Genomic DNA, 22,585 nt, shown 5'->3' on the forward strand with positions numbered 1-22,585 from the left:
TTCAAAAAGTAATTACAAAAAATTCGCTATTTTTTCATAAAATTTTACAATATTTGTATGAAATAAATGAACAAAAATTAATAATTTTGACACTATTTTCTTGTGAAAATAGTTTTATTTCCCATTTCTAATTTTTTAAATTATTACAAAAATGCCACATTTTTTTTTTTTTTCAGGTTTTTCAAATTTATATAGAAAAGTTGAACAATATATTTTCATTATTTATATAGATTTCTAACTTTTACTTTGCATACGGGAGTATAAAATTTGGATCTTATACTTTAATTTATGTGATTATGTATAGAATGTCTTCTAAATCCACACAAATCTAAATTCAAGTTCCAAAATTCATGATTTCAAATTTTACCTTATATAATTTTTGAAAGATTGAAAACAAAAAGTTATCTTTTTTGTAATTATTTCAAAATTATATTATGGGCTCAATGGATATAGAAGTAAGATAAGGTAGAATTTAGAAAATAAGTACTCTAGTATTTTATTATATATATATATATTTAAAACGTAGGCTAAGACAAGTTAAGGAATGAACAACTTAAATAGTTTGGACATTTGAAACACATATTATGCAACATACTTTGTGAGGAGGAATGACTTAGTTTTTGTTTCTGACAGTGAAAATGGTAGGAACAAATATAAAATAACTTTTAACGAGGTAGTAAGGAGGAATTTAATAACTCTTAAGTTAGTTGAGGATAATGTTTTGATTGGGTGAATTGGCGAAAAAAATTAAGGTAATCGACTTTATCTAGTGAGACTTAAGGCTTGTTGTTTATTTTTGTATAAAATTACAAAAAAAGAAGAAGAAGAGTTTTTTCATGAGTGGGTATGAAGGATCCCTTTTGCAAGAATCCCTCCTCTTGTACACATTGTATAAGGTTATGCAATTAATGAAATAATAATACTATATGTCACTAGTTCGTAATTATCACGGGCTTATGTAATATCATCAAAGAGAAAGATAATGAAACCCATAACATCCTTTTCTTTATGATGCTAACATACAGTTAAATTGTTAGAGCCCTGTTTAGGGGTTTATTAGAATTGAGTCAAGTGAAGTCAATACAATAAGATTCAAATTTCACTCGACTTGAGCTTAATTATTTTCAAAATTATAAAACTTAAACTTGATTTGATTGCAAATTCTTCAAATTTAAGTTCAATTCAATTATAGATTAATATTAAATATATATAGTGTAACCTCGATTCAATTATAGATTGATATTAAATATATATAATGTACATATAATATTATATATATATATATATATATAAAATATACATAATAGACTTATATAATATAAAAATAATAAGATTTAAAAGTTTGATTTGACTCAAAACTCGATTTAAGTATTACTATTGAATTTAAACTTGAGTTGTTAAAATATTTAATTAATTCAAATCAATTTGTTAACTGACACTTGAGTAGAATTAGTCGAATAAAATTGAATCCAATCAAATTAGGGACAAATTAAGTTCTAATAATTTACAAGTAAGTTTAATTTATTATGCGGATTGACGGATTTTTTCTAATAAAAAGAGAAAAGATGGAAAAGATAGAAGCATGTGAATAGAGGGGGAAAAGTGTTTCACCAACCTCCGCAGTTGGTTTGGCATGGACTCACACATGGCACCTACATTCTGGCCCTACGATTTCCTCTCTCTCTCTCTCTCTCTCTCTCTCTGTCTCTGATTAGGGAGGTTGGTGAGGGTTGAGCAGGCGTACATGGCACCGCGACAGTCTATCCTTTAGGCTTGACGTGCGCACCCACCCCCGCGCTCCCACCAACTCCCAACTTGTCTGTCATTGTCCACTTCGTTGGTTGGTGGACCGAGCGACCCGAAGCTAGCTGCCCAAATCCATTAGAGGGAAAGCTAATTTGAGAGAGAGAGAGAGAGAGAGAGAGAGAGAGAGAGGATGGCGCAAATTAGCGAAATGGCAACTGGGTTTCAGAACAGGCATGTTTTGCCAAATCTTCCCAAGACCCACAATCCCAAATGGCCTCATTCCCTCTTCTTGGGATCAGAGCTCAAAGGTTTCGCCGGTTCCCGGTGTTTGAAGCAGGAGATGTTCGTCGCCAATTCTGCTCTTACTGTTAGGACACCTTTTAGGGTTTCAGCTTCAGTTGCCGCAGCTGAGAAGCCCTCAACAGCTCCAGAAATTGTCTTGCAACCCATCAAAGAGATCTCCGGCACTGTCAAGTTGCCCGGTTCCAAGTCACTGTCGAACCGATTTCTCCTTCTCGCCGCTCTTGCTGAGGTATTATGATTTATGTTAATAACTTTTTTTTTTTTTTGTTGTTGAATTGGATATGTTCTGAAACTTGGACAGTGTTAGCTTGGCGTAATTGACTTTTATATTTATTCTTGAATTGTGTTATCAAATTTTTAGGAAATGTCAAATGTATAAAAACGAGGATGATAGTGTTTTAGTGAGAAAGAAAAAGATATAAAAGAATGATGATGAAGTTTGAGCTATTTATTGAAAACCGACAAGAAGTCTTTAACTTAGAGTTGACAAATGAGGAAAAGGTTAAAAATTTGAAATTTATTTGTAAAATTAATGGAGTTATGTTTGCACTGAAGAAGATGAAAAATGGAAAAGGTTTCGATGAATCTCCACTAAAGTTTAGAAATGCCTAGGTAGTGATGGAATTATTTGGTTAGCTAATTTATTTACATAATTACGAGAAAGGAGATGTTCAAAATTATGATAACTATATGGGAATTATATGTATGATTCGTACAGTGAAACTTTTGGAAAGGATATTGGACAATGACTAGAGTTAGAAATTAGGGTTTCAAAAACTCTATTTGGTTTTATGCCATCAACTATAGAAGCTATATATTTATTAAGAAGATTAATGGGAAAGTTTAGGGAAATGAAGTGGGACTTGCACTTGATTTATTGTTGATCTGGAGAAAAGCTTATGATAGGGTACTTACCGAAGTTTTTAATGGCTAGTTGTAGAAAAAAGGCTAATAGGCAGTTGATATATAGGATTCATTAGGGATATGTACAATGGAGTGATTTCTACTGTTAGGGCTACTGAAAGTTTAAGAAATTTCCAATCAGTGCACATCAAGAGTTTGCTTTGAGTCCTTAATGTTTGGCATTAGTGGTGGATGATCTTACTAAAGTATCCAAAATGAGATTCATGGTATGTTATTTGCAGATGATTTTGCCTTGATAGATACTACCAGAGATGAAGTAGAATTTAAGTTAGAATTTACGAAGGATCTGGGTCCTTAATTTTTTGCATTAACGGTGGATGATCTTACTCTAGTTCATGGGGTATGATAGTATGCTATTTGAAAATGATTTTATGTTGATTCAAAAAGCTAGAGATGGAGTAGAATTTAACTTAGAATTGTGAGAAGAAGCTTTAGAATATAGAGGTTTTAACTTGAGTACGATAAATATGAAGTGTAAACTTAGTCAGAGTAAGATGAATATTGAGAAAAAAATTGAAGGTCAAGAAATGAATAACACTAGTACATTTTGATAGTTTGGATCCATTATGCAAGTTAAAGGAGAATTTGATGAAGATCTAATGCATAGACATAAAAGGAGGTTGGGTAAAATGGAGAATTGCTTCGGGTGCAGTGTGATTAGAATATCCTTAAAATTAAAAGAAAAGTTCTATTGAATGGCCACCTACTATGCTATATGGACAGAATGTGGGCAACTAAGAAACAAACAACCAAAAAGTAAACATTTTCTAAAGAAGAAGAAGAAAAAACTTAAGGAAGAAGTGAACACAAAGAGAAAAGGTAAGGAAGATTTATTTATTGAGAATATTAGAAGAGTGGGTGGGGGAGAAAGTAGCTAGGATGTAGAGGTCTTCATATGACTCTAAGGAGGAAGAATTATTTATTGAGAATATTAGAAGAGTGGGTGGGTGAGAAAGTAGCTAGGATGTAGAGGTAGGAAAGTACGAAAATAGGGAAGGAGTTGGGGGTGAGGTTGCAGGGCCTTCAAAATCTGAAAAGTCTTGGACAGATCATGTTCGAGGAGCTCAGAGCTTGATGTGGCTTTGATTCTATAACAACTTGTCCATAATAAATACTATTTTTCCTAGCTTAGACGAGCTTTGTTCTAGTCATTTAGCTTTGGCCAATAACCTTGACATGGATTTTTCATGAGTAGAATAGGAATACAATGAAATGCTTGAAGGTAAACCTTCCATTCTTGAGTCTATTCATACTAATTCTGAGTTTTCTTTATGTCAAAGGTACCGGTGGTTGTTTATCCAAAAAAAGAAGGGGTACTAATGGTTAGGGGGATACCTAGTATTGTAAGCCTTTTTGGGGGGTGAGAGAGAAAATGAGAATGCCTAGGTTCTTTTTGATGATTTACGTCTTGAGCTGGTGCGTTTGGGCGGGGAAGAATTTAGTACTTGTTTTGGAGGGGGTTGGGATGAAAAGAAAAAAATAAAAAAATTGGTTAAGGAATTGGGTAGATTGGCATCCTCCCTTAGCTATGATAAAAGGGGAAGGGTCTTAGGGGTCTTAGCTGGTGCTAAATGAAGATCCTTATGTGGAATGTTAGGGGTTCGGGGGGTTTGGGGTATAGAGGGGTTGTTAGAGATTTGATTTACAGAATTGGCCCCGATATTTTATTTCTCTTATGAACCAAATTAGAGGAGATACTACCCTAGTTTTTTAGGAGTATTTGGGATTCGAGGTCTAGGGAGTGGGCAGTTTTTCCTTCTTCTAAGGCCTTGAGTGGTCAATTAGTGGAGATTTGGTTTGTTAAAGGATTGTATACTTGATTCGTTTTCCTGTCTCTTTTGTTAGATATTAACGTAGGTTGGGGTGTGGTGGTTTACTTCTGCATATGGTCCTACTATTTCTCCTTAGCAGAATAGTTTTTTTTGTAGAGTTGGCTAAATTATTTGGTCTTTGTAACTCACGGTGGGTTGTGAAGTGTGATTTTAATGTTGTTTATAATATGAGGGAGAGGTTAGGGGTCTGTAGGGTGAATAGTGGGATGAGAAATTTGGATAATTTTATTCGGGAATGGTGCCTTGGAGATGTTCCCTTAAATAATGGCAGTTTTACTTTGGTTGACCAGGGGGATAGGGTTTGTTCTCGCATTGATGGAATCCTCTTTACTAATGTTTGGGAAGATTTTTTTCTGAACATTGTCCAAGAGGTGTTGATTAAACCTACCAACAATCATAGTCCTATTCTCCTAGATTCTAGTGCCATTGAATGGGGACCAATTCCCTAGATTTGAGAATATATGGTTGACTCATTCGTCTTTTAGGAAAGAATTTAGGAATGGTGGAAGGAGTGTCAGTTTCAAGGGTGGGTAGGTTTTAGGGTGATGAAGAAGCTGAAGTTCGATAAATATAGGCTCAAGGTGTGGAACAAAGAGGTGTTTGGGAATTTTAGGGATTAGAAGAATAACATTTTTAATACTTTGAAGGGTTTAGACAAATTAGAGGAGTGTGGTTCATTGGGAGAGGAAGGGAGAGGAGGGCTCATTTGTGTAATGAGTTGGAAATGCTTTCATTTAGAAAGTTGGCGTTAGAAATCTCAGGTTTGTTGGGATAAGGATGGGGATTGCAATGCTAGATTATTCCATAGAGTTGCTAATGGGTTGTAAGGTGGTTAGAATCAGGATCCTACATAGGATCATTTTTTTTTTTTTTTTGTTGTGGATGGTAAGATCCTACTTAAAATGTAAAATAAATTTAAAACTTAAGTATCTGGCATTTTATGATGACTCTCAATAAATAAGCCTAAAAACTTGGAAGTAAGTTTAAGAAGCTAAAACAAATTTCAAGAATGTAGCTAGATTGCCAACTAGAACCTAGCAAGTTTTTCCTGCAACAATATTGACCCTAAAAAAAAAAAAAAGAATTGAATAGAATGAATTGCAAAGTGCTTTGCAAAGGCCAAATTGTTGCTAGCTTGTTTATCCAATAATCGTAATTAAAAAGAAAAGTGAAAATACTGAAGAGAAAAGGAAGAAGAAATTGCTAATCTTAATTCAGTGAACTAATGTAGACTTCAGAAGAAGAAGAAGAAGAAAAAGAGTAATAGCTTGGCTAACAAGAACTCTTAGCTCTTGGAGAGGTTTCAATCTCTTAGGTTGAGAGCTTTCAAAAGATGCTCAGCTGCCCTCTTGACTTGGGACGTACAAATCCCAAGACATACTCTTCATTATTTTCCCCTAATTTTTATGCATTTGGGCCATCTGGACCAAGTTTTTGTGTCTATTGCAAAAGCAAAGTGTTTAAGGCCTTTGGATCAGTAAAAAAAAAAATATAGAATGGGCCTTTTTCTTTGAAATCTTAAACATGAAAAATCTATATTCCAATGCACAAGTAGGATTGTTAGGACCCCAAGTAGGATCGCAATCTGAAGATCCTAAGAATCCAGATAGGGTCCTATTGGTTTCCTACTTGATTAAAATTCTTGTTAAGATTTGGATCAATTAGGTAATTTTAAATCGTGTAATTTTAAATCGTAGAATTGTAGGATTGCAAGATCCTAATCTCGAAGGAAGAGAGCTTTCAAAAGATGCTCAGCTGCCCTCTTGACTTGGGACGTACAATCCCAAGACATACTCTTCATTATTTTCCCCTAATTTTTATGCATTTGGGCCATCTAGACCAAGTTTTTGTGTCTATTGCAAAAGCAAAATGTTTAAGGCCTTTGGGTCAGTAAAAAAAATATAAAATGGGCCTTTTTCTTTGAAATCCTAAACATGAAAAATCTATTTTCCATTGCACAAGTAGGATTGCTAGGATCCCAAGTAGGACTGCAATCCGAAGATCCTAAGAATCTAGATAGAGTCCTACTAGTATCCTACTTGATTAAAATTCTTGTTAAGATTTGGATCGATTAGGTAATTTTAAATTGTAGAATTGTAGGATCGCAAGATCGAGATTAGGATTTTGATAACCATGATGGAAGAGAAGTAAATGTTTGATTAAAAATTGGAATTGGATTCGGGTATGATGATGAGGGATCAGTCACATATTGAGGAAGAGATTACTACTTTTTAAAAATCTCTTTACTTTGAGGACTATGGGAATAGGTTGATGGTGGGGGGGGGGGGGGGGGTGGGGGGCGCTTGGTTGGAAACCCATTTTGGAAGAGTTTGCTAATTGGCTTGAGAAGCCATTTGAATGAAGCTCCAAGACTAGATGATTTTTCATTGGTTTTTTTTTTTCCAGGATAGTTGGGATGTTTTGAAGGATGATGTAATGAGTTTTTTTGGGAAATTTTCTAATAATGGTGTTGTATCTAAGAGCATTAATTCCTCTTTTATTGCGCTGATTCCCAACTATCCTGGAAAAAAACCAAATTTTCTAATAATGGTGTTGTGTCTAAGAACATTAATTCCTCTTTTATTGCGCTCATTCCCAACAAAGTGAGGTCAAAGAAGGTGAGATGTTTCAGACCGATCAGTTTGTTAATAGCAATAAGACTCTTATAAAAGTCTTGTCGAGGATGCTTAGGGAGGTGTTGGGGCAAACTATTTCATTAGCCCAGTTTACTTTTGTTAAACATAGACAAATTTTAGATGCAGTTTTAGTAGTTAATGAAGTGGTAGAGGATGTTAAAAAGGAGAGGTAAACGGGGCATTATTTTTAAATTTTGAGAAAGCTTATGTTATGGTTAATTGAGATTCTTGGACAAGACAATGGTTAAGAAGGGCTTTGTGTTCTAATGGTGTAAATGGATCAAAGGATGCGTTAGTTCGGTCAATTTGTCTCTGTTTATGAATGGAAAGCCTAGGGAGGGGTTTGAGACGTCCGAGGGGTTAAGACAAGGGGATCCATTATCTCCTTTTTTATTCATATTGGTTATGGATGGTTTGAGTAGGCTTGTGTCGCATGTTCAGGAATATGAAGCTTATGAGAGAATTTTTATGGTCTAGCATGGAGGATAAGAGGGATCATCTTGTTCGTTAGGAGGCAGTTAGGAGTTTAAAATGCAAGGGAGGCCTGGGCATCAGTAGATTAGTTTCTAAAAACATTTTCTTTAATAGGCAAATGGTTATGGAGATTCCCCTCGTATTTGGCATCAAACCCAAATTAATAATTTCGAAAATATGCAGGAAACTCTTAGTAATTTTTCTCTCTCATAACATATTTTTGTTGTACATTGAAAAAATCACTCAATCGAAGTTTTTGAATGCATAGCAATGACAGTAGCGATGTTTCTCTTTATCTCAATTTCACCCTTCCATCTCAATTTCTGGTAGATTGTTTTCTTGGTTCTTGGTAGGTGTAATGGTGGGCGTTCGCTCCATCCAAATTGAAGAGAAGTCATTCGATTTGAGGCTGGATAAGGTAAGGAATATTGAAGTTTTGTTTGTTTTTGAGAAGGATCAAAAGTGCAGTCGGTGGGTTCATCTCTCTTCAAGAGCTGCCTTTGGTTTTCTCAGGGATTTTTGGCTCTTTTTGGTAAGTCAGGCAAGGGATTTCAAAGGTTTAGGGTTGGTTATGTCGATTAATGGATGGGGTATCACATAACTTGGGCAGGGAATTTCATGGAATTAGGACATGGATGGAGTGGCAAGAACTACTCCATTTTTGTTCCTGAAGGGTTGAGTGGGAAAGTTGGTATCGGTTTGGGGAAGCTTTTGCTACTTTGGTGAGCTCATGTCAATCAGGTCAGAATGGAGAAGTTAGTAAGAAGTCATACGGAAATCACATGGGGTCAAGTAGTTGCTGGAAGTGTAGGTGACGGTGAAGGTTGTTTGGTTCATACAAATTTTCTGGATAAAATTTGTGTTTACTGTGGGGGGAAGGTCACAAGAGGTAGTGTCTCAAGCACAGTCAATGGAGTTGAAGGTGATGGTGTCGGCTGAGCTGTCCAAACCAGAGGTGGCTAGAGTTTCTTGGGTGGATGACGGGAGGATGAAGACGAAGGTGGCTAGAGTTTCTAGGGTCGAAGACTGACTGACGAAGTTAGAGTTGGCTGGGCGTGGTTTATTGTCTATTAAAATTGATTTGAGCTGGCTTCTTGAAAATAATAAGAGTTTATTAAACTCGTTTTGGGATTTTTGGTTAAGGAGGCCCAAAAGCAGGCTTTGATTTGAAAATGGGCTTGGGCAGTGGAGATGCTTAGACAGGAGTGCAGATGGGCCGCTCATTTGGGAAAGCCCAAGAAGAGCAGATGGGGCATTTATCTGGGAAAGTCCAAAAGTATATACAGCTCCCTGAAAAAGTAAGGGAATATCTTTGCCTACGTTTTGGGATGACACAGGGATTCATCGTCCTTCTGAGCAGCAACATGTCGAACAGTGTCAATCCTCGAATGAAGTACGAGGTGTTCTGATGTTGTGCTCTTCTTCGAATAAAGGCTTAGATGGTCATGACAAGGGATGTTCTGATACCAATAAAGTGCTAAAGCCAAAAGGAGTAGAAAGGCCTGATAGGTTTGATGTTTATCCTCAGCTGGAGGAAAATGGCATTAGGGGGAGCTTAAGGTCTGGATCAAATAATTTCAATTCCTGTGAGCTGGGAAACCAGAATTTCATCTTTGGTTTGGTAGGAATTCAAGCTGGAAAGGGAGTCTTTTCAGTAGATTCAAGGAGTGGTAAGGTGTATGCTCGTTGAAAGAATATGCAAATGGTTCTTGAGGAAGTCTGTTGAAGAAAAGCGAAAACTATCTGGTGAGAAAACACATAAAATTATAAAGAGGGATTCGTAAGGTGTTTCAAGTATAGTGGAAGAGCCAATTGTTGAGAGGGCTGAGTTGAGTTTGGAAAGTAAGAGATAGGGAGATTTGTTGGATGAAGACAGCATAGGGAGTAGTGAGTTTGAATGTGAAAAAGGTCTACTTTTAGACCATATCTGGTGTGGATGTTCTTCTGATTCCTCTATTAATCGTCTTGGGGATCTATTTTATGTGCTGCCTCCTTTAGATGGTTTAGAAGGTATTGACCTGTTTGAAGATGAGGATGACAGAGATAATAAAAAGGTTGAGGATGGAATTCCGCCTACGCCTATTCAAGATGAAATTCCTGGGAAGGATATCGAGACTCAGAGGCTGTTGGATGACCTGGGCCTCAGATTATCTGATCAAAGGAGGTAATAAAGTCGGGCTTCATAGTGGAAAATCCAAGGTGAAAAAGGATCGGAGGGAATTAGCTAACTTGAAGTGTTCGGTGAACTATGGTGGAAAGGGTTTGAGGAGGGGATTTCTTGGCTGATTATTGCAGTTTTTTAATTTTTTGTTTTGCTTTTATTTTTTAATTTTTTCTTTTTTTGAGATATGTTTTTTAGGATTTAGTATCCTCTCTACGTTTGTATATTCTCATCCTTTATATATTTTCTTTATTATAAAAAAAAGGAGATTTCCCTTAAGAGTATAATTCCTTATTGCACAAAGTAATAAAAAATAAGTAATGTATTCATAGGAATGAGTGGGATACTAAGGGGAGTGGAATTGGTCCTTATGCATGCCCTTGGGAATTTGTCTGTCAGGTTTCTAGCTATTTCTTTCCTTGCACTTGTTTTTCTATAGGTGTTAGGGATAGACCGCTTTTGGGAAGATATTTAGGTGGTTGAGACTTTGTTGGAATACCTTGTGCCTCGATTGTATAGACTTTCAGCTGTGCATGGTGCTCTTATTTCTGAATTTTATTCTTTTGAGAGGGGTCTTGTGTTTTGGGACCTCCATTTTCTCAGGAGTCTCAATGTGAGAGAGATAGAAGAGCTCACTTGCCTGTTGAGTGTTCTGACTTCGTTCATTCCCAAAACCAGGGGGATAGTTGGCTTTGGATTGGGGACTCTTCAGGTTCTTTCTCTTCAAAGTCTTTTTTTTTTTGTTCATTTGACCAAGCCTATTACTCCCAGTATTTTTCATCTAGATACAGTAATATGGAAGTCTGTTGTTCCTTTTAAGATTTGAGCTTGATATGATCGTGGGTCCCAACAGGGTTAACACAAATAACTTGCTTTAGATAGGGAGGCCTTATAGGATCTCAGTCCTGACATTTGTTTAATGTGGCAAGGAAAGTGAGACTAATTGTCATTTTTTCCTACATTGTGAGTTGGCAAGGGCCTTAAGGTTTATTTTCTTGTAGTGGTGAGGATTGGGTGGCTTTGAAGACTAGATTTCATATTTGTACAATTTTGGGGCTTTGGAAGGAAGAGAAAAAAGAAAATGTTTTGGTCATGTTTTTTTTTTTTATGCTGTATTGTGGACTCTTTGACTTGATAGGAATGCCAGGATATTCAGAGATCAGAAGACTCCAATGCATTTGATTTGAGAGAAAGCTTCATTTTTTGCTGCATTTTGGGCTTATTCTTTTGGGTTTTTTAAGGGCATTTCACTGTCTGATATCCAGAGGGATTGGAAGACAGCATCGATGTAAATACTTTTTTTATTTTTTTCTTTTGATTTTGCTGCAATGGAGGATGTGTGTCTTTTTTTTTTTTTTTTCCCTATTAACTTTTTCTTCCTTCTTGCATTAATGAAGCTTTTATTATCTTAAAAAGAAAAAGGTAAAAATTGTCAAAATGAGAATGCTAAGGTAGATGAGTGGTATATCGCTAAAAGATAAATCAAGATCACATTCATGGTAAGTTAGGTGGCCTATAGAAGAGAAAGGAGGGGTGATTGAGATGGTTTGGTACCTTCAACATAGGCAGGCCAAATAATGCACCATTGATGAGGATTGAGCTAGTTAATGTTAGTGGCAATAGGAGGGGTGCCGGGGGGGGGGGGGGGGGGGGGGTGGGGTAGACCAAAATAACTGGGAATGAGATAGTGAGCAAGGATTTAAAGACCCTCCATTGGTCAGAAGATATTGCCCAAGAGTGTGCAAATTGGTGGAAAAGGATTCTTGGAGCCATCCACACCTATATGTGACTTAAGGTTTGGTGGTGGTTGTTATCAAATTCTTTATTTCTCGTGCTCGACATACTTGAGTGTATATTGTGTGGTTTTGCAAATTAATGTGATTTTAATTATTTATTTTGTTTATGCTTAGTTTGTGATTTTGAGACTTTTTGGATTGGTTTACATTTTGGAATATGTGTACCACAATTTTAGATCCGCACGCTATGTGGATATTGTGAATTTTGTGAAGTGGATGTTATGCATTTTGTATTGCTCACTGGTAATGATGTTACATCCAAACTTGAAGTTCAGAGGTTCAAATCATGAAAAAGTCTCTCCAAATGTGGAGGTAAGACTACATACATTGTGTCCTACCTAGTCCTTTGATGGTGTGGGAGCATTGTGCACTCGGTGTTACATTTTTATACAAGGTTTTCTAGCTAAAATTATTTACTATTCATTACATGTGCTACTAGAAACCTTGACTATATTGTGCTTGATTGTGGCATCTCTTAGATGGTATCATAGCAAGATCTGACATAAATTCTACCACCAAACCAAACCCTAAATCTAATTGCCCTATGCAAAGCTGCCACTATAGGAGGATCAACCGTTCCTCTAGAAATTAGAAACAAGTCTAGGGGTCACCGGAAAACATAGCAGTTTCTGGAAAATTCCTGGTTGTCACTCCCCATTCCAGAATCTCAAGAACCCTTCCATATTTTGCAAAACGATTAACAGTACCATAGCCATGGTTGCCAGGTGGTCTGGGCTTTATTTCATTGCCCACATTTACTGTTAAAAATGATCTTATTCCCTGTAATGAGTGTTATTTATCATTTGTTTCTCTCCACTGCAATTGAGCTTCACATGCCCTGGGGGGTGGGGGGGGGGGGGGGGGGGTGTTAAGGCTTGATATACATTGTTGGCCACAACCTAATAGCTTAAGCTTTTTTTGTAAAGTGATAAATAATAGTCTTTATTAACAAACTCTTCGTGCTGTAAATTTCTTTCAGCTTCAAGCCTGAAGTTTCCTCCATATTAAGTCAGAGTCTTAATGATATTTTATCCGTTTTTTTTTTTCTTTTATGTAGAGGAATATAAGATTAAATCTATAGCATGTGTTAATTAGAGTGATGGAATAGAATGTTGCAATTTGACATATAAATATGTGGTAGACATTAACAATAGTGCTCCACATCTGCCCATTTCATTAAGTTGGATAGTGCACATAAATTTTTGTTCCTGTGCATTTTTAAGCCACCATGTCAATGCGCCACCTCTTCCCCCTTTCTTTATTGCAAAGTGAGTGATGCAAAATGCTTGAAGTAGTCGAGATATGGACAAGTGGAAATATAAGTTATATAATTATTAAAACGTGCCCAGTTCAATGTGTCTAAGTTTTTCTTAGCGCTGTTTAGGCATATCGATATGAATCTGCAGGAAACTGCCAAATTGATCCTTAGGGAAGGTATCCAGTATGTACTGACATGCATGCAAATTACAAACATGCACACAGACATTGAGAGATATTTACACTAAACAAGTTATATACACGCACACTCACATATTTGTATATTGATGTTGATACATGATATAAACTGTATTTTAAAGAGGTACCAAGGTGGTGCCAACACTCAAAAAGTAGAAAAGGCCCTGGAGAATTTATTTATTTATTGACATTTACCACAAAATAAAAAAAGTTGATGAGGGATGAACCCATAAATCCTGAGGGCCTATTATATGCGGGTGTTGGGAATAAACAACAAATTCCTGAAACCTGTGAGAAACAAAATAGAAGAAAAATAACGCCAAAGAAAATCAATCTCACGCACAAGACAATGTTTACGTGGTTCGGCAATTTTTCCTACGTCCATGGAGTTGCAGGGATTTCAATATTATCAGGAAGAAAACACAGAGAGTGCGGCGATACAATGCTCTCCCTCTCACTCTCTCGCAGGTACAATAACGCTAACTCTAATCACCCGAAAGTAATCCTTTTTATATATTGCGCCTAGGGTTCCGTTCCGAATGGGCTCCAAAATTTTTCCTAGTGTTGGTTTGTTTTCAAGGTGCATAAACTGCATATAAGCTCATTTATTCCTTTAGAGGATGTTGCACCTTTGCTTTATTTATTAATTTTTTTCCCTTTTTCTGAGGAAAGTTTATGGGAAATATATAATGTGTTACTTTAAAATTTGTAAGAAATTTTCTCAATATGATTTATTTTCTTGTTTGTGTCTTTGTCTCATTTTAAGGGCTTATGATCCCTTGAAATGATTTGCCACTGTACAACTGGATCTGCCTATACTAGTATATTTTTCACGTGCATTCTTGAAATACTACTTCACAATGCATTGGGTGATTTGTTGTGAATTTTCCGCTTTATTTTTCTGTCAATTGTATGCCTATATTTGTCTTAATGAGTAAACATCAATTGTTGTTTTCAATTATTCACCAGGGAACAACTGTAGTGGACAACTTGTTGAACAGTGATGATATCCATTATATGCTGGGCGCACTGAAAACCCTTGGTCTACATGTAGAAGAAGACAGTGCAAACAGAAGAGCAATTGTGGAAGGCTGTGGTGGTCAATTTCCAGTGGGTAAAGAATCAAGAGATGAGATTCAACTTTTCCTAGGAAATGCTGGGACCGCAATGCGTCCATTGACAGCTGCAGTTATTGCTGCTGGTGGAAATTCAAGGTCTGTATAGTTATGGTCTAAAGGTTGTGCAGGAAAATTTACTCTGTTTTTAATTTTTCAAAAAATCTATGGGGTCATTTAGAAGACATGACTTTTCCCTCCTTTCTATTTTTATTTTTTGTAATTTTGTTCAAGTCTGAAATTTCACTTGAGGGCAGGTTGATACTAAGTTGAAAATGGTTTATACTATGAGTAAGGTAGACCTTCTTATATGCATAAATCACCTTAATGAAGTGTGAATTTTGGCTGCATGGTCTATGCTTTGGAAAACTGGCACTTAAATATTGGTGCACGGCCATTATTTGATGCCAATGAAATGGGATGGATGTTAACTGACTGAATTTAATTAAAAAAAATTATAATATGCATTTAACTGATAATTAAAGGGCATGCTAGGATGCTTGTTTTTTACTATGTCTTAAAAGAATGAGAATTTACCAAATGGTTCTTCCAAATCATAACCAGCTCCTGCTACTTCTTTTTTGGGTTTTTTGATGGTTTTTCTGTCTCTCGTGATTGTTTCTCTCACTTAACCAAAACTTTGCACTATGTTATTTATTCCAGTTACGTACTTGATGGGGTCCCCCGGATGAGAGAGAGACCAATTGGGGATTTGGTCACAGGTCTTAAGCAGCTTGGTGCAGATGTTGATTGTTTTCTTGGCACAAACTGCCCCCCTGTTCGTGTAATTGGAAAGGGAGGCCTTCCAGGAGGAAATGTGAGATCTGCATTCTCTTTTAGAGTCATTCTTGTAATGGGACATTGTTATGATCCACACTTTCAATAAATGATCATAAAGTGAAATTTCTAGTTGCCTAATAAGTTTGAGAGATCTCATTTTAATATTTACAGCATTCAATCATCTAAATGACTAGCAGTCTGTTTTAAGTTGGATATGGACAAGTGATAGGCATGTTCATAAGCTGAAACATTGGTTCTGTGCATTAATGAAGTTTTTATCGTTGTTTAAACCTGCATAGACTAATGAATTTTAATTTTGACCTGAAGGCATGTCATACGCAGTGAGCTTGGCTTGTGAGTTGTAATGTTCGGCTGCTTGGGGAACCTTCTCTGATTGTAGTCTGCCCCCTCTCCTTAGACTGACTGTTCTCCTGTTTGTTTGTTTTTTATTTTTTCTGAATGCCTCGGTTTGTATCGATCATAACTGTTGACAAACAATGACAACCCAGTAGTCTACCTACCAGTTTCAATCCCTGTAAATTGCTGCTGGTTAATATTTTCATTCACCCCTATTGTTTGATTTTGTTTTGTTTTGTTTTTGTTTTTTGTTTTTTCCTTTTTTAATAAACATGTTGCTACATCTGAAATGCCACCCTTCTACCCCTTTGTCTTGTGTTGAGCTCTGCCTATGCCATTGGGTTTTTTTCTCTTGTTCTTGCATCTAGATGATATTGCCTGTGGTAGTGGAAATCTGAGATAATTTTTGTTTTGTCTTTCTCGTGCCTCCATGTGCAGGTGAAGCTCTCTGGTTCTATTAGTAGTCAGTACTTGACTGCTTTGCTCATGGCAGCTCCCTTGGCTCTAGGAAATGTGGAGATTGAGATTACTGATAAACTAATTTCCATTCCTTATGTTGAAATGACTTTGAAGTTGATGGAACGCTTTGGGGTTACTGTGGAGCATAGTGATAACTGGGATCGGTTCTTTATTCCTGGCGGTCAAAAGTACAAGTAGGTCTCTCTTTTATACTCGCACTACTCACAATCAGGTTGCATTGGAACTAATAGAATTGAATCTTTTTCAGATCTCCAGGAAATGCATTTGTTGAAGGTGATGCTTCTAGTGCTAGTTACTTTCTGGCTGGTGCTGCAGTCACTGGTGGAACTATCACTGTTGAAGGTTGTGGGACAAACAGTTTACAGGTATTTGATTCAATATATCATTTGTTTGGGTTGTGCTAAAATATTCCCTGGATACATTGACTGTGTTTGGGAGCTTGGAGTTTGGACTCGGTTTTGGATTTGTGTGGGAATGGACATAATGTGCCACAAATTTGACTTGACTTCTATCTAAATCCACATAATATCAAATCCAAGGTCTGAAATTGCAGTTCCAAAAACAAAGGAAATTGATTCATTGGTGCCTTATTTGGTTGTTGAGCCAACATTGGGCAAGAAAGGAAATTAACAATTTATAAGGCATTTATATGCTTGAGACTAGAGATTTCATGGCTTCCAATTAATACAACTGCTTGGTCTGTTCAAGTTGAGTTACTTGGAAACTACAAGAAAAATTAACTCCCAATTTTTATTTTCTATACATTTATGTGAGCAATCGGCGGCTTCTAATAACAATGGCAAAATATACTTGCGTATCTAACACCCTTTGCTTCCAGCATAACTCTGTATCTGGACAAATACCTCCATTGGAACCAGCATTATTACTTCCATATATAAATTCATTTTTTATTTTTCTAAATTCTTTATAATGCATTGTCAATTGATTCCCAAAGCCTCAATGCGCTCCGTGGGGGGGAAATAATTGCAAGTTTGAAATTGTGGTTATGTTTTGATGACCTAGGCATCTATGCCTTAATTCTGCTTTGATTTATCAAATCAACTCACATTTTTTCATATTGATTAAGGGTGATGTAAAATTTGCTGAGGTTCTTGAGAAAATGGGTGCAAAAACTACCTGGACAGAGAACAGTGTCACTGTAACAGGACCATCCCGAAATTCTTCTGGCATGAAACACCTTCATGCCGTTGATGTCAACATGAACAAAATGCCTGATGTTGCCATGACTCTTGCTGTGGTTGCACTTTTTGCTGATGGTCCCACTGCCATTAGAGACGGTAAGGCTTAGCTTTTTGATTGTAGAAAATGGCCAACGTGCCACATATTGATACTGTACTTTGTATACACTAGGCTTTTGTTGAGAATGTTGTGTTCCTTACGGTTGGTCAATCCTCTAAAATTAATTCTTTCTAGTGGGAAGCTTCACCTGAAACCGTTAAAATTGTTTTGAGGGCAAGGGGGAAGAGCTGGACCTTTTCCTCAAACAGTTATTTATTTACTTTTTGTTTTTTGGTCTTGTCTTTGAGAAATGAAGATTTATTTATTTTTATTTTTTTCCAAATTTTTATTTGTTTGTTGTTAACCACCTGTTTGATTTTCAACCCTTGGAATATATTTCTTTACTAGTCTAAAAGCTCATCCATAGTCTGTTCAAAATGAACACTTCATTCTTACTAGAAATGCATGCATAAATATTAATTGGTTTCTTTGTTTTCCAGTGGCCAGTTGGAGAGTTAAGGAGACGGAACGGATGATTGCTATATGCACCGAACTTAGGAAGGTCAGTTTCTGGTGGCCATCTGCACATTTGAAATTCACTGGCCTTGTCTACATTCTTTACATTTTCCTGGTTTGCCATTTTATTATTCCAGCTGGGAGCAACGGTTGAAGAAGGTCCTGATTACTGTGTGATTACGCCACCAGAGAAACTGAACACGGCAGCAATAGACACGTACGATGATCACCGGATGGCCATGACATTTTCTCTTGCTGCTTGTGCGGATGTTCCAGTCACCATAAAGGATCCTGGTTGCACCCGCAAAACCTTCCCAGATTACTTTGATGTCCTCCAGAGGTTGACAAAACATTGATGGGTCTTTGACATAAAAATAAAAACTCAAAGAGGAAAGAGTTATGCTGGCAACAATGCTTATGATATTTTTGAGTGTATTATTTTCTAGCAAAACTCTGGAGAGCAACTTCACTGTCTCAAGTCTATTTTTTAAAATGATGCAAGCGTAACGTGTACCATTTTGAAAGAAGTCTTATTGGCGGTTGGTGGTGGTGGTGGTGGTGATGATGATATTTCAGTTTGGTGCGGGACTCACATTTGCAGCCTATTTTAGGGATTGTAATATTATTGGGTATTTCTTGATTTATTTTTTTAATATGAGAGTTGAGAAAGAATATATGTGAATGTCCAGCTCACTCAAATTTACTTAGCAAGCAATGGCATATGATGGCAGGCTATAAAGAACCAACCACTGGGGACATCTTTGCCTCTCCTTTTCAACTAGATTGTCACATGGCACTGGTGTTGGCGGTGGGCAAATCTTTTCTTCCTCTTTGCCTTAACAAATATATTCATCTATCTACTTTGGGAGAATACCCCTAATGTAATTGTGAATTGACAATTTTATATTAATCCAGCTGCTCTATTTTTTATTTTTTGGGGGAAAGGTTCATTGACTTGAGTTACAATCATATTTGATTCCATATGTTTTTTAAGGCTCTTGAAGTTACTTGATGGTTTTTGTTGTGTCGGGCACCCCAGTTGTGCCAAGTACTAATATTACAACTACTGCTATTGAATATATAAGAAACTAAAGTAATGCAGAAACTAATAATAAAACAGTAAAAAGAACAAGATAAGAAATTAATGAGGTTCGGTATAGAATTAACTACGTCTTCGCCGACGATCATGCCACTACTTCTTGACAAAATATAACTTTGAGGTGTTTTTTACAAATGAAGAGTTGAGTTCTTTATATAGTTTCAATCTCAAGTATAAAAAATATTTTTCTCCAATGTGGGACAAATAATATAAAAAATGTAAAATAACTTTTAATACTAATGTGGAACTATTCTACCAATATGGGACAAAAAACAATAAATCTTTACCTTGACGACAAATTCAACAAATTTTTAGTCACCAACATTTTCTAGAGTTCCACATCATCAACGCCTTCAAAAAATATTCAGACATATTCAGACTCGCAAGATATTGATCGAGTCCAAACAATGTTTGAACTTGATTGTTGTCATAATCTTGGTCAACATATCTGCGAGATTTTCAGTTGTAGCAATCTTCTGAAAAAGTATCTTACCTCCATAAATAATATCCTGTATAAAATGAAACCGAACGTCGATGTGCTTCGTTCGTGCATGGTAGACTTGGTTCTTTGACAAATGAATAACACTCTAACTATCACAGAACACAACAATGTGTTTTTGAACAACTCCCAAATTTTCAAGTAAACCCTACAACCAAAAAGCTTCCTTAAAAGCCTCTGAAACTGTCATGTACTATACTTCTGTTGTAAACATGACAATGGTAGACTGTAAGGTTGACCTTCAACTCACTGGACCATTAGCAAATGTAAAAATATATCCAGTAGTTGATCGACGTTTATCCAAATCACCTGCAAAATCAGAATTCACATATCCAACTACACGTTGATCAACAATATTATTTTTCTCAAATACTATACCAATATCAATCGTATTCATAATATATCTCAAAATTCATTCCACAGCTTGCCAATGTCCTTTACCCGGATCATGCATATACTTGCTCACCATACTAACAACTTGTGAAGTATTAGGTTTAGTACAAACCATTGCATACATCAGACTACCAACAACACTTGCATAAGGAACCTGTGACATATACTTACGTTCCTCATCTGATTTAGGAGATAAAGTCGCACATAATTTGAAATGAGGAGTGCTTATTGGTTTTGACTGCTTAGACATGCCAAAACTTTGTACTACCTTCTTCAAATACTGTTTTTGAGACAAACTAACTCTTCCTCTCATTCTGTCTTTGCGAATCTCCATGCCAAGTATCTTCTTTGCTTCACCAAGATCTTTTATCTCAAACTCTTGATTTAATTGACTTTTCAACTTGTTGATTTCTTCCCTATTCTTTGAAGCTATCAACATATCATCAACATACAAGAGTAAATATATAAAAGATCCATTTTGCAGTTTGTGAAAATAAACACAATAATCATGTTTATTTCTGATGTACTTCTAACCCATCATAAACTAATGAAATCGTTTGTACTACTGTCTTGGAGACTATTTTAAACCATACAACGATTTACCCAGTTTACATACCCAGTTTTCTTTTCTAGTAACCTAAAATCCATCTAACTGAGTCATATAGATTTCCTCTTCCAAATCACCATGTAAAAATACAGTTTTTACATCGAGCTGAATTAGTTTAAGATCAAATTGTACTACCAAAGCCAACAAAATTTAAATGGAAGAATATTTAACAATTGGAGAAAATACCTCATTATAATTAAGGTTTTCCTTCTGTGTGTAGCCCTTAACTACTAATCTAGTTTTGAAGCAAACATTATTTGTATATGGAAATCCTTCTTTCCTTGCATAAACCCATTTGCAACCAATTGCTTTCTTACCTTTGGGCAGCTGGGTTAGCTCCCAAGTCTGATTTTGATGAAAAATTGCATTTCTTCATCCATTGCTTTTTTCCTCTTGTCTGATTTAGAGTTCCTCATTACATTTTTTGAAAGTGTAAGGAACATTATCATTCACAACTGGAAGTGCATAGGCCACCATATCAGTATACCGAGCAGGTTTTCAAATTTCTCATCTTGGCCTCTGAGAAGCAATTGATTCTTGTTGCTGTGAAGATTCTCGAATTGAAATCTCCCCTTCTTGTAAACTATTCCCCACCATAACTGGAGAGTTACCTTGTGTAGTCTCATTTCTCACTGGGTTTCCCAAAATTGTTTCAACCTCCACCTATTGTTGAGTACTACGGGTCTTCTCTTCAACTCGTGACTCCTTACATATTATTTTCTTCATCATTGCAAGTTTATCAAAAGTCATATCCCTGCTTAAATTTTTTTTTTTTTTTGTCTCTAGACACCAAAGACAGTATCCTTTGACTCTTGCATTTATCCCCAATAATATTGCTTTCTTGGCTCTTGGATCCAACTTAGATTCTTTAACATGATAATAAGTCATAATACCAAATACATGTAAAGAATCATAATATCTAGAAGGCTTTCCAGACCATACCTCATAAGGTATTTTCCCCCCTATTGCAGATTATGGTAGACAATTGATGAGATGACATGCATATCTAACAGTTTCAGCCCAAAACCTTTTATCTAACCCAGCATTAGACAACATACATCGAACTTTCTCTAGCAAAGTCCGATTCATACGCTCTGCCACCCCATTTTGCTGTGGTGTATGACATACCTTCATAAACGGGTCGCTCGTGTATTCACCACTATTATCTCATCTGAGCAGTTTAATTTTTTTGTCGCAAATTTGAGTTTCAACTAAATTTTTCCACTTAAGGAAAATATTACACACTTCATTTTTATGTTTCATAGAATACACTCAAACTCTTCTGGAAAAATCATCAACAAAAGTCACAAAATAATGCATACTACCCAACGAAGCCATTTTTGTGGGCCTACATACATTTGTATGGATATAGTCTAAAATACCTTCAGTCTAGTGGATTGTAGAGCCATATTTCACTCTAGTCTATTTTCCTAGAATGCAATGCTCACAAAATTAAGTTTGCACACCTTTGCACCCTTTAACAAACCTCGCTTAACTAATTGTTGCATGTGCTAATCGCATATGCTATAACCTGGTTGTATCTGAACCTGTATCTTTCTCAGAAACAATAGCTGCTGAGCCAATAACTGTACTACCTTGTAAATAATACAAGTTATTTTCCCTTATTCCTTTCATCACCACTAGCACACTTGATTTAATCTTTAAGGTTCCATTTTTCAAAGTGATAGTGAACCCTTTAGATTTTAAGGCACCCAATGAAATCAGATTCTTCTTTAGGCTTAGAACATACCTAACATTAATCAAGATCTTAATAGTTCCATCTTGACATTTCAACTGTATTGATCCTATTCCAGTTGTTTTACAAGTATCATCATTTCCCATAAAAACAACCCCGCCATCTAATTCTTCAAAATTAAAAAAACCTTTTCCTATTGGGACACACGTGATAGGAACAACTAGAATCCAAAATCCACTCACCAAAATAATGTGACGAAGATGTTCCAACAAGAGAAAAATTTGACTCACTACTATCATCATTGGCTATATTGGCATTAGAATGTGTTTTGCCCTTATTCTTCTGCTGTAATTTAGGGCGATCTGTCTTCCAGTGCCCTCTCTCACAACAAAAGACGCATTCATCTTTAGTAGGTCTCCCACGAGATTTACTCCTCCCATGAGATTTACTCTTCCTTCCAAGCATATGACTCTGAGA

General features: G+C 36.2%; 1 protein-coding gene across 1 annotated transcript; it reads left to right on the forward strand.

Moving 5' to 3' along the window:
* Positions 1 to 1,580: 1,580 nt before the first annotated feature.
* Positions 1,581 to 18,488, forward strand: LOC131165783 (3-phosphoshikimate 1-carboxyvinyltransferase 2). The gene is made up of 8 exons (XM_058123836.1): positions 1,581 to 2,278; positions 14,297 to 14,541; positions 15,106 to 15,259; positions 16,018 to 16,232; positions 16,307 to 16,424; positions 17,147 to 17,357; positions 17,799 to 17,860; positions 17,952 to 18,488. Exons 1-8 carry the CDS (start codon positions 1,937 to 1,939, stop codon positions 18,168 to 18,170), a joined length of 1,566 nt encoding a protein of 521 aa, XP_057979819.1. The 5' UTR covers positions 1,581 to 1,936; the 3' UTR covers positions 18,171 to 18,488.
* Positions 18,489 to 22,585: the final 4,097 nt, after the last annotated feature.

This window comes from Malania oleifera, chromosome 10 (assembly GCF_029873635.1).
Source record: "Malania oleifera isolate guangnan ecotype guangnan chromosome 10, ASM2987363v1, whole genome shotgun sequence".
In the NCBI taxonomy this organism is placed as follows: Eukaryota; Viridiplantae; Streptophyta; class Magnoliopsida; order Santalales; family Ximeniaceae; genus Malania; species Malania oleifera.